The sequence below is a fragment of the Leptopilina boulardi genome, unplaced genomic scaffold (assembly GCF_019393585.1).
Source record: "Leptopilina boulardi isolate dan_hultmark-lab unplaced genomic scaffold, ZJU_Lbou_2.1 LbouV2_392, whole genome shotgun sequence".
NCBI lineage: Eukaryota > Metazoa > Arthropoda > Insecta > Hymenoptera > Figitidae > Leptopilina > Leptopilina boulardi.
This window is the reverse complement of record NW_026137965.1, coordinates 3,769,580-3,782,952: the sequence shown is the minus strand read 5'-3', so window position 1 is coordinate 3,782,952 and position 13,373 is coordinate 3,769,580. Positions and strand designations below refer to the sequence as shown.

The following is a 13,373-nucleotide window of genomic DNA, read 5'->3' as shown; positions in this document are numbered from 1 at the left end:
ATAGGTTATGTATCTAAAAAAACAAATTATAATTTCTTTTTAAAAAACAAGTATTAATTTCAGTGTTTAAGTATAAAAAGTCACTTTCTATTTACAATAAAACCAATGTTCGATTTTTTTAAAATATAATTAATTAAATAGTAAGTAATTAAATATGTATATATATATTTCGTAAAACTGATTAAATTCTTTTTTTTGACAGTATTGCCTTCGACTTACGAAGACGGTAGTGTTCATCCAGCCTGGTTGCTCTGGCTTGCTGTTGCACTTGGCATTTTGTTCCTCATTATGCTTATCATTAACATCTGCCTTTGTTCAGCAATGTCTTGTACTTGCACGCGAACAGAAGTCATAGAAAAGGAGCCTTCAATCATTGAGGATTACGATCCTTATAGAAGTTGGCATGGTTCTCAATATGGATCAAGGTCAGATATTATATATTTTTTTTTAATTGACAAATTCCTTATATTAAGAATATAATTCACTTATTTTAGTTATTTTCTTATTTTTAAACTAATTTTTTTTCAATTTTGTTTTATTTTAACTGTAAACACAAAAAATGTTCTCGATAAAAGTAAATTAAAGTTTTGTTGTACAGAAATTAAAGATTTTTATGTCAATTTAAATTGAAAATTGTAGAAATAGAAAAAGAATAATAGAATGGAAGTAAGAGAAATTCAATGGTTGTTATCGAAGCGGTAATACATGTAGTGTGAAAAAATAATTGTATTATTTTGTTTATTTTTCACCATTATAATAGTTGCACATATATGCATGGTTTTATATTAGGAAAGAGCAAACCTAAACAATGACCATTGAATTGAAAGAGAGGAGACCTCATGCTTTTTGTTCCTGGAAGAGCGCGCCGTATAGCAATGAAAGATTGTACGGGAACAATTTTTGAATTAACTTGTTTCATCCTTTCGTAACAGTTTCCCAGCATATAGTTAATGTAGAAAGATATCTTCGTCTGCACTAGATTCTATTCTTTCTCTTTTTCATCTCCGCGCAACCGGCCGCTATAACAGACAAGAGATTTCCGCATTTCCATACTTAACTATATACGTATCGCTTCACTGACATTCGTATATATATATATCTATATATACATTTATTGTAACGAGAGAGGACACGGAAGTACAATGTAACAATGCCCGATACTTCATTTGATGCAAATTAATTAATGTCGACTGGTTCAATTTATTTATTTACAAATATTTTTATTAATTAAATGTAAATTTTTATTTTATTCACTTTTATATTTTTATTCAATATTTATATTTTTTTTTATTTAATTATTTTTTTTATTTTAATTATTTTAATTTTGTTTATTATTTATTATATTGTTTCTATTTTATTTAAAAGAAAAAATTGTTACCGTTTGAAACTTGGGATTTTTAAACATTTATTATCTTTTCAGGTATTCTTTGAATGGTAAACCCGGCTATGCTTCCGGCGGATCCACAATGAATTCTACGAGATCCATATCAACGAATAGTGATCACTACGCCATTGTTCACTCGAGACCTGGAAGTAGATATTCTGGTCCGGGACACAAGCATCACCACCATCATCACAGAGGACCACCTTCTAACATTGGCTCTCATTATTCCGGAAAATAGTGCATCTGAATAAAAGCAATTGAACATCCGTATAAAATAAATTAAAAAGGCTATCCACTAAAAAAAAAAAATGAAGCTGAAGCTGGCACCTACTTATTAGCACCCATTTAATTTTTGAAATATTCAAGTTGGTATTAAAACAAAAGAATATCATTTGTCAAAAATCTCAAACATCAAAACGAATGTATATAATTCAAAGGTTATTCATTAGAAAACAAATGAATAACAAGAAAAAATATCAAAAAAGAATTTAAATATTTTTTAAAATAAATAATGAAAATAATAACGACAACATTGAAATTTACAATAACAAATGATTCTTTTATTATTAATTAATAAATGCATTTAGAAATAGGAAAAATATTATTACTTTTTTTAAAATAAGTAGAAGTTAAAGAAAAATAATTTAATTTTTAAAAGATTTTCCGTTCAACTTCTACGAAAAATTTTTAATTTTTCTCGACAATAAAATTTAACAGTTCCCAATTTTTTTCAGTCTTTTGGGGATTAAAAGAAGTTTAAAAAAAATTGTGATCGCGAGACTTAGATTCCAAACGAAATTTCCAAGATTTAACGTTGAAAATTCGAGAAAAAAATTCCAATTTCTGCCTTGAATAAAATTTAACGGTTTACAATATTTTTTTAGTCTACTGTGGACCCAATGAAGCTAAAAAAAAATTGCGACCGCGGGACTCGAACTCTGGGAGAAATTGGAATTTTTTTTCCCCAATTATGGAAGAAAAATCTCTGTAATTTCGTCCAGAGTTCGAGTCCCGCGGTCGCAATTTTTTTTTAGCTTCCTTGGGTCCCCAGTAGACTATAAAAATATTGGAAACATTTAAATTTTATTCAAGGCAGAAATTGGAATTTTTTTTCTTAAATTATGGATGAAAAATCTCTGTAATTTCGTCCAGAGTTCGAGTCCCGCGGTCGCAATTTTTTTTTAGCTTCCTTGGGTCCCCAGTAGACTAACAAAATATTGGGAACCGTTAAATTTTATTCAAGGCAGAAATTGGAATTTTTTTCTCGAATTTTCAACGTTAAATCTTGGAAATTTCGTTTGGAATCTAAGTCTCGCGATCACAATTTTTTTTAAACTTCTTTTAATCCCCAATAGACTGAAAAAAAATTGGGAACTGTTAAATTTTATTGTCGAGAAAAATTAAAAAATTTTCGTAGAAGTTGAACGGATAATCTTTTAAAAATTAAATTATTTTTCTTTAACTTCTACTTGTTTTAAAAAAAGTAATAATATTTTTCCTATTTCTAAATGCATTTATTAATTAATAATAAAAGAATAATTTGTTATTGTAAATTTCAATGTTGTCGTTATTATTTTCATTATTTATTTTAAAAAATATTTAAATTCTTTTTTGATATTTTTTCTTGTTATTCATTTGTTTTCTAATGAATAACCTTTGAATTATATACATTCCTTTTGATGTTTAGATTTTTGACAAATGATATTCTTTTGTTTTAATACCAACTTGAATATTTCAAAAATTAAATGGGTGCTAATAAGTAGGTGCCAGCTTCAGCTTCATAAAAAAAAAAGCCCCAGAGAGGATTTTAAACAATAAGTGCAATTCTTTATTTTAAATAATGCGCATGTGTTATCTTATCGTAACGTATTTACTCTTTTTTTTAAATCGTTTTAGTTTCCTCTAAATACATTCCGAATAGAAAAATTCTTTTTTGTACATATTTAAAAAAAAAAATACACTCAAAGAAGTGTTTAATTTTCCTTCTATTCTTAATTATTCGAATGAAAATGAAAAAATTTCTATTATTGCAAATTATCTTGCCGAAATTTATTTAATGTCTCTGTTTTACATATTAGCTACATGTGTTTTTTAATGATTGCTAGAAAAAAACAAAAAAAAATTTTTAATTTTTTCAAGATTCTTAATAATATGTAAAGAATAGAAAGATCATTGAAAAATAGATCTAATCAGTGAAACAGAAACTGTGTGTACTTATTCATTTATATATATATATATAATTTATCTATCATTTTTCATTACATTCTTAATGTATTTTAAACATTCATTGAAACGCGTATTAACTTTGTTGTACTTTAACAATGTCAGACTGTGGACTAGATAATATCTAATAATTTGTATGTTTGTGAAAAGTATGTAATATGTAATTCTTTTGTTTACTTTGTTTTTTCATTTTTACATCTGCTTATATTCTATTCCATAAGTACGTCGAAAAATTGGGAAATAATTACAGTACTGTCACACCTCAAGTGTATACTCTTTCAAAATTTATTTTGAAAGTAAAAAGAAATTTCACTAAAGAAAAGTTTATTTTTACTTTTTGAATTTTTTTAAATTACAATTAAAATTTATTTAAATTTAATAAATTATAAATTAATAATTAACAATTGATAATTTATTAATAAATACGACAAATTAGTGAAAAAAAATGGAAATTTTAAATCTATTTTAATTTTATGATTGATTTCGCTTTGGAAATGATTAATTTATTTCTGACAGGTGTTTTTATTTCTCCCTTTTTTGATAATTCTATTGTTGAACTGTTCCAAACAATATTTCTTGTTATATTTAGTTCTAGAATGCACATGTTATTTTCATTTTGTTGTTTTATGGCGTTATAAAATGTTTGTTTAACATTAAAAATTCTTGTGAATGAATTTTTCAGAAAAATTCTAATTCCTTTTGTATGTATTAAAAAAAATATAAACTTTTCTTCCATTTCATTCACGCTTAAACATATTTCATTTTTAATAACTCAATAAATTGTAAAATAAGCATTGTTTACGCTATCATTCACAAAAAAAAATCAATCTAGTAATGATTAGTATTAAAATTTTACCATATGTTGTTTTAATTTCTAGCCAAGCCAATCAATTTGTACATATATATAACTTTTTTAAAAAGTGTGCATGTTACTAAATTAGTTAATAGATAAAAAAAAGGAAGGAGGTCGGAGACGCTCAAACCAGATAAATATAAAATTGTTTTTGTACAAAGAAAACAAATCTTTGAAACAAAAAAAATTTCTCTTTTTGCGTAAAATAAAAAATAACATTTGCTCGAAAATATAGTTCAAGGCCTATGTAACCTACACTGTTAGTTGTAATTATAAAAAAAAAAGTGTTGAATATTTAATATCAATACTAATTAGGCCTTCGAAAATGTATGTGCGCATATTTCCATGTAAAATGTATGTAAAATTTTGTATTATTCAGTCAAAATATTTAGAATAAAATAATCACGATATTTTTTAACGATGTACGTATCTTTAAATCCATATATCCAATTCTAAAATATATAATTAGTATTCAATTATTTTAAATTAATTCTATTATTGAATTATATTTAAAAATGTAATATATATTTTTTTTTCCTAAGAAACTGTAAAATATAAATTCGGTTTTGATAATTCAGTAAAATCATCGAAATTACAATAAATGACTATATTTTACATTTTGTATGACGTCAGATTATATATTAATATATATATATGAAAATTTGATTAAAACACAACTTTTGGTATATATGAAATATAAACTATATAAATATAGTAGTCTGATGTTTAATGTAATACTTGATTAATAAATAATGTCATGTAATAAAAACCTTTGGAAGTCCAAATTATTTGGTGTAATATTTTAGTGGAAAGGAGCACAAGTTAATTTCTTATCTATTAGTTGAGTTATTAATGACTGTCTGAAGAGCACGAGGTATACACTGAGGACAAAGGGTTTCCAACTGTCCTTTTTGTTGAAATACACGTCCCAAAACTTCCGCGGTACAAGGAAGATGAGAAACTAATAATTCTGTTTCCAAACGTGGCAGAAATTCCGACGATGAAATTGGATAATAATGCCCACATGTAAAAACCATTGTATCTTTTTTTATTTCTAATAATCGAGACACTTTTTCAGGATCCTGAAACAATAATTTAATCCATTATTACTATATTTTTTAAAAATAATAATAATAATAATGAATAATAAAAAAAACCTTAATGTGTATAAAAGGTCTGGGATCGCTTTGTTTCGAAGATAACGTAGATTTCATTCCTTCTAACATTTGTTCCATTGTGTGATTCCCACTTGATCCAGGATAACCCGTTAATGGTGGTCCAAAATATTTAGCAATTAATTGAGAAAGAAGTTCTACATACTCTGGAGTTGATTTTCCTGAAAATGAATTTAACAATCAAAAGTTGAATTTTCACTTGAAAAAAAATAGATAATTTACCTTCATTAATATATTGCAAGAGTGTAGAACAAATATTTAATGTTAATTTTGTTGACAATGAATTAATTGCATTTGTCACACTTTTCTCATCGTTATTTGCACCTTCAGTTACATTATTTTTGCTGAGAAAAAAAAATCAATTAAAAATTTTTGTAAAAAAATTCGAAGAAAAAGAGAAGAAAACAAAATTAATTTACCAAAAAAGAATCAATCCCAATGGATAAAATACTTTTTCTAAATTATGGAGGAAGACTTGTTCAAGATATTGAAGAGGAAGACGTAGATCAAGCCAGATATTAATAGCTTTCAATAAAACATCACGAACAATTGCGTGATTGAAATTTTCAGTTTCTTTAATGTAAAATTCAACGATATTCATTGCTTTTTTTATGCCACTCGTTTCACTATAATCAGAAATGAAATCATCGATTTTCATTCTCATGGAAGAATTATCACTCGCTAATTCATCATCAATAGTGACGCTATTTGTCATTGTCATGTGTTCTGATATATTTTCTTCCTCAGCTCGACCGTACATTTCCTCCGATCCACCTTGACAATTAAAAGTAAACAATTCATTTTCCATCGAAGAAAGTGTATCCATCGATTTACTTGTTGGCATTTTAATTCGTGATTTATTGACACTTTCCTCGAAACTATTGACAAGATCATTTTGAACTTGTTCATTGAATAACGATAAAGATTTGTAATTTAAATTATCGAGTGTCGATGATTTCGCCATAAATTGATTTTCTTCATTTTGATCATCAAAATCGAATTTTGTTTTTTCATCTTTAATTTCCACTTTTCCCACTTCTTTAACATCTTCAATTATTGTTTTCGTTTCCTTTAAATCAAATTGTTTTTCATCACTTGACAATTCTCCAATATTATTCGCTCCTTTGATTTCATTCTCCAATTCTAAATTCATCACCGATTTCAATTGATACATCAATGACTCAGAGAAATTGTGTTCTAACAATGACAATTTTGCGCAAGCTTGATGATTACCCAAAGCAATGCACTGTAAATAAATTTTATTTATATTCAAAAATCGTTATTAAATAATTAAAAACTAATTTAAAAAATAACAATAATGTACCTTTTTCATAATTTTATGTACATCGTAAAATCCAATAAATTGCTCCAATGTAAAATGAAGAATTCGTTCACCGGGAATTTCTTCAACTAAATCAAGTGTCGGCATAAATCCAACGAGTGGAACAATATCATAACTTTGATAAGAAATAATTGGTGCTGGAATGTTAGGTACTTGACTAGGATTACTTATATATACGACACCTTCATTTTTTTGCGATCCAAACGTATTAAATAAATATTTAAGTGTTACTGAAGTCTCTTCAACATTATCACAGTTTTGTTTATCTGATCGTTTTCTTTGGACCAGATTTGGTGGTTTCGAGGGAGAAATTCCTATTCTACCCCAAACTAAAATAGCTCCTCCTAAAAAAAAATTTTTTTTAAATTAAATTTAAAAAAGAGAAATGTAAATTAAGAAAAATATGAACAAACCTTGTTGTACTGCAACAGTATAATTATTTCCACACGAAATTTCAACGGCTTTCATAACTGAATTATTTGAATTTATACAATTTTCAAAATCATCAATATCTTTTTCATTAAAATCGTTGTGGTAATTTGAACTATCTCTAATTTCATCGTCATCATTATCGGAAGCACTTTCATTATCATCATCCTCGTCATCATGATCATTATTATTATTAACAACATTATCAACAAAATCCTCATCATTTTCATCATTAATTTCACTTCGTTTATTGTCAATGTCCTTGTCATCATTGTCACAATTTTCCTTTACACTGTTCCCCCGACGATTTGTGGTTGTGCCATTTTTAACTAAACCATTCTCATCGTCATTTGAATGGCGTCCAGCGCTTTTTGAGGGAACTTGAGAAAACGATAAAACTGGATTGTAAATTAATGGAGTGGGTCTAAAAACATCACATCGATTATTGTTACCCAATTGTCCATTTGAATTTTTACCCCAAATGTAAACTGTTCCATCTTTTGTTATCAATGCCGAATGATTCCAACCGGTTGATACCTGTAAAAAAATATAAATTTGGTAAAAAAAAAAAGATTGAAAAATTAAATTATTAATATAAATACCTGGACAATTTTTCCTTTAACCAAACTCGTATCAACCAATGTTGGCATCCAATAAGATCGAGACAATTTAGAATTTTTAAAACTTTTGCTCTGTTCTTCTTCTTTTGATATTTTTTCACTATTTTTCGTCTCATTTTGATTTGAAGTAGAAAAATGATTTTCTATAAATGTTTTACAATCCTTATTTTTGTGTGAATCTCCATTACAAAGTGATATATCAGAAATTCGTTGACTTGTGCAATTTTGTGCCAAATTTTGTTCATCTGAATTTTTTTGATCATCATTAACTGATGAAGATGGTGACAAACAATTTTGTTTCTTATCCATTGACTCAAAATCGCATACACGTAACTTTTGCATTTGCAATTCTCGCGGACTTATACCCCATATGTACAATTTATTTGTACTTGTGACAGCGAGCTGAAAAATATTTATTTTTAAACAATTAATAATAATTCAAATAGAGTTAATATAAAATTTTAATATAAATTGTCACTTACATTATGAAAATATTTAGTTGCAATCAATGATATTTTTTCCGATAATAATTGAACAACAGTGGGAATTAAATATTTTTTTGTATTTGCAGTTCCCAATTGTCCAACATTGTTACAACCAAAAACATAAACAATATTTTCTGACGACAATATCATTGTATGTGCGTGTCCAGCCGTTATATATTTTATTGAAATACCAATTAATGATTGAATCACAGTTGGAATGAAGAAATTTTCAATTGTACCATGACCCAATTGACCATGAACTCCCCAGCCCCAGGTGAAAACACGTCCATCGGATGTCAAGGCAACCGAATGATATTGACCTGCCACAGCGTCAACAATTGTCTCGTTTGATAGGGATGAAATTAATTGTGGACTGGGACATTGTGAGAGATATTCTAAACCAACTTGTCCATATTGATTTCCACCCCATGCATAAATTCCATTATTTGTCAATGCCAATATGTGACAATGTCCACTTGACACGCTAATCACTTCAATTCCCATTCGGCGGAATATTATTATTTCTTGGGGTGTTTCGTACACTGATCCCGTCACTGGACCTATACCTAAAAATAAAATCAAACATTAGAGATGTTAATAAAAATAAAAATATAATAAATTATAAAATTAAAGAAAAATAGGATTATTTACCGAAACATCCAGTGATTGTACTACCCCAATTGTAGATGATTTTATTCCTGAGGAGAGCGACATGCGAAAAACCAGCACTTATAAATCTTCGTTTATATTGTAAATTCGACGCTTCTTTGTAATTCTGTAAATTTATATTTTTGTTGAAATTGTAATTTGTAAATTAAAATTGTAAATAAAAATCAAGAAAAGAATTTAATAATAAAAAAAAGGAAAAGAATTTAATGGAAAATTTTACCTGTTTTACTCTCGATAGGGAGATCATTTTCATCAAATCTGAATTATGATTAAAAACAGGTGTTGTTTTTTGAATAAGTGCAAGTAAAATCATTAAAAACATTTCCACTATTTTCTCCGATAAATTAAACATTTCTTCCTGGAAATCGAAATTAATTTTATTTAATTAACATAATTTTTCCATAAAAAATAATCGTTCTTTAGAGGGCGTTCCAAATAAATTAAATTAATAAAATACAAGCTGTAATGTTTTACCTGAACGTCTAATGCTTCTAATGAATTAGTGAGTGAATTTCGGGAATCACTTCTTTTTCTCGATTTACATTGAGCCATTAAAGGCCTCAGAACAGGATTTGTTGGATCGTATAACAAAATTAACCTCTGAAACAAAAATATTTAATAAATAATTAAAATTAAGTTGATTATTTTAAAAGGCTTACCTGCAGGACAAACACTTGTAGAGAAGAAAGATTTGCAAGAACGAATGACATGTGACTTTTAGCAATACTGAGATTTCCTATCATTCCACGAATTAAAATTGGTTCACTTATGGTAACTAGTAAATCATCTGCAATAAAATTTCAAATTAATACACAAAAAACTGTAATGATTTCTACATTAATTTTAATTAAGAACATTTAATTTTAAAAAAGCACTTACTATTAGTGTTAAGATGTGAATTTTTAAAGTTAAAAAACAAAGGTAAAGTCTTCATAAGTATATCTAATACTTGAGCAAAAAGGCCTCTTTTAATTACTAAATGATGTAAAATATTCCATAGGTGCGCTTGACCAATTATACTGACTGCCACAAGTTCATCGTAAAACACATTTGTCGATAAAAACTCACTAAAAAAAAGGATTAATTAAAATACTTTATATTGTATAATTTTTTAAAAATATATATTTATCCATAATTTTAATAACTAATTTAATTTCATTAATTTATTTTCGTTAATTTAATTAACATTAATTAATATATTGCGTTAAAATTTTGTTAATCAATTGAATTTAATAATTTTAAACGATAATTTTTATTTAAAAAAAAAATTTAAATATAAGCAACGTACGTGAATTTTTTGTGAATATTCTGCTCCCTTGGAGATGTAGCCCTCACGGATAATTCTGTGAATGCTATTATACTTAAATTTGACAAGGACATTCTTTCTGCAATCGACAGTTTGTATTGCGAAAGATTTTCCAGACAATGAACGAGACAATTTAAAAGTTCTGACGTGCATCCCACTGATGCGAGTTTTGCAAATATCTTCGAAGGTCGACACTATTGATACAAAAGAAAATCATATTTATAATTTAATTAATTTAATGGAAAACAAAAGGTTATTTTGAAAAAACATTTTTAAAGCAATAAAAATAAAATAACAAAATTTCTTTTAGTAAAAATTAAAAACTCACCTTTGCTTCTTTAAACATAGTAGTGGCTTGATAAAATTTATCATTCGCCAAAAGAATATCACCAGCATATTCCAGTAATTGTCGAACGTGTAAGCCAAATATTTTAGCCAATCTTCTCGCTTTATCCAACTCCGCTCGACTGATAATTAAATCCATAAAAATTGATAACAAACTACACCTGAAAATAATATTATAAAAAATTATTTATTTAAATTATAAATATATACTTTCAATTCAATTAAAATTGAAATATTTACAAACCTTAGAGTGACACGATAAATTCCACAATTTGTAACAATAATACATGAATTTACAGGAACAAGTTTAATTTTAAGATCTTTAATAACTTTTGTAATTGTGTATATTTCTTCGTTATTGTGAAAAGAATTTTCTTGGATATTTTTATCACAACTATTAGCAACAAACAGTCCATTTATAACTTCATTTCGTTTTCCAAATGAAAATTGAGCAATTATGGATTCTCGATTAAATTGAGAATTTCCATTTAATTTGTCTTGAGACAGAGAGCGTGATATTATTAATAATCTAGATGAAAGTCGATCAATAACGTAAAATAAATGTTGTGTTAATATTATGTCTTTACTGTAATCAGGTAATTTATATGCACACAATGGAAGTAAAGATGTACTATTTTCATGAATCTAAAAAAAAGAAACATTAAAATAATATTGTTTTTTATAAATATATAAATATTATATATTTATATTAATAAATATAAATAATTATATTCTTACTGTTAAAAGATTTTTAGGTGAAAAATATCGACTGTATAAACGACGTCCATGATCAACATAATGTAAAGTCAAAAATGCAGGACTAATCGCTGGTAAAGGATTCATCGAATTTTCTGAACCATTACATTGAGAATAATTACCACTGATTGTCGCTGAAAATTTTACAATTAAAATTGTTTTATTTTTCAGTATTTAACTATTTAGAGTATTTTTTTTAATATTATTATTATGAAATTTTTATACCTGACGCTAAAGGAGAACTGCCATATTTACTTTTTGTTGTTTTTTTTCTAAGAATACTAAAATTATCAAAAGAAAGCTGCTTCAATCCCTTGAGTCGAGATTTACTTTGCCATTCTGTGGAATATTTCAAAAATTATTTACAATAAATACAATAAATATTAATTAAAATTTACTTTTTATAGTCGAAGTAAAAGAATTTTCATTGTCCTCTGCTGAAGTAGAACTTGAACCATTGCTCTGTGTGTAAATATAACCCTTGGCAGGTTGCTCCAAAATAAGAAACCATTGTTTTTTTGATTGACTAGTTATAATGAGATTAATCGTATCCAATTCAGTGTCCTGGCAAATTTGAAAATTCGAAATATAACCATCAATTCGTGTTAAACCGATTTGTTGTCCTGTATCTAAATCAATGAACAATATTTCTCCTTGTTCTGTTCCAATGATACCAGTTTGACAAGATGTTGACATACATTGCCACCATATCAATGAACTTGGTCTGTTTAACAAAAAAAAAAATGTATCAATTTTCAAAGTTTGAAATTTTTTAGCAATTTTTGTTTTAAAATTTTATAAAAATATATCTAGTACGAACCTAGAACAACACGATTGTGAATTTAACGATGTCAGGGATATAATGTCATCTGCATCTTTCCATTTTTGTTGATTAGTTTTTCTTTTTGAGTCAACTAAACTGGCAGCAGCCACTATATGTAGTGAGCCATCCTGACTAGCTACCAAAAGCCAATATCCCGATGGATCAAAACAAATTGACGATATTGTTTTACTTGGCGAAAGAAACCATGGTATATATTTTATTATTGGCGGTAGAGAAACATCAAAAAGATAATAGAGACATAAATTCACTTTTCCAGTTGTGAATGCAAGTAATTCTTTTCCCTGATATTCATGTCTTGTGCAAAGATTAATTTCATTTGCTTTAATTAAACAATGTAATTTGAAAAGATTTTCCTCAATCAAATTGATAACTTTATCATTGTCTGTGGTTACTTCTGGATCTCCGGTTAATAAAACATTTAATGCAGGATTCGTCATTATGAAACTTTGGCTGTTAATATAAATTAAGATTTTAGTCTTTAATTATTATGTTAATTATATTTTAATTGTTAAATTTTGACAGGGAAAAATAAATTCAAAAAACAAATACACATTGATTTTTGGAATTTACCTTGAAAATTGTTGAATATTGTATTGTGTCAATTGGACACATTATCAAAGAAAGATATATGCACCTTTGATATCACAATTTACATTTAGATTTTCATTTTCTTTCAATTAATCCATAATCTTATACACCTGCAAAACAATACAAAATCACAATATCAAGTGACGTATGACGGCATCAGCTGTTGTGACGGTTTGCGCATGTCAACTAAGTGTCTGCTTCCTGTCAAAAAATGTATTTAAAATTAACCTTCAACATTGTAAACACAATATTGTCAATTTTTTAAATAATTAACACGGAAAAAGTCTTGTTTCATTTTAAAATTATTAATTTTTTCCAATAATAATGTTTCTATTTTTTTTAAAAATAAATTAT

At 26.7% G+C, this 13,373-nt stretch overlaps 2 protein-coding genes across 2 annotated transcripts in view; one reads left to right on the top strand and one right to left on the bottom strand.

Moving 5' to 3' along the window:
• The window catches only part of LOC127288602 (uncharacterized), a 31,852-nt gene extending 26,974 nt beyond the window's left edge, over positions 1 to 4,878 (top strand). The window contains exons 8-9 of the mRNA XM_051316150.1: positions 203 to 425; positions 1,421 to 4,878. Of these exons, the coding sequence (XP_051172107.1) occupies positions 203 to 425; positions 1,421 to 1,622 (425 nt within the window). The 3' untranslated portion in view covers positions 1,623 to 4,878. The remainder of the gene's footprint in view (positions 1 to 202; positions 426 to 1,420) is intronic.
• On the bottom strand, positions 4,125 to 13,165 carry LOC127288601 (uncharacterized). The gene is made up of 21 exons (XM_051316149.1): positions 13,002 to 13,165; positions 12,408 to 12,881; positions 11,986 to 12,311; positions 11,813 to 11,926; positions 11,570 to 11,721; positions 11,076 to 11,476; positions 10,815 to 10,992; positions 10,469 to 10,680; positions 10,060 to 10,247; positions 9,840 to 9,967; positions 9,655 to 9,780; positions 9,401 to 9,538; positions 9,163 to 9,286; positions 8,509 to 9,077; positions 8,009 to 8,428; positions 7,391 to 7,943; positions 6,960 to 7,321; positions 6,055 to 6,881; positions 5,858 to 5,979; positions 5,618 to 5,796; positions 4,125 to 5,542 (listed from the first exon to the last, which is right to left on the bottom strand). Exons 2-21 carry the CDS (start codon positions 12,866 to 12,868, stop codon positions 5,291 to 5,293), a joined length of 5,832 nt encoding a protein of 1,943 aa, XP_051172106.1. The 5' UTR covers positions 12,869 to 12,881; positions 13,002 to 13,165; the 3' UTR covers positions 4,125 to 5,290.
• Between the last annotated feature and the right edge of the window lie 208 nt (positions 13,166 to 13,373).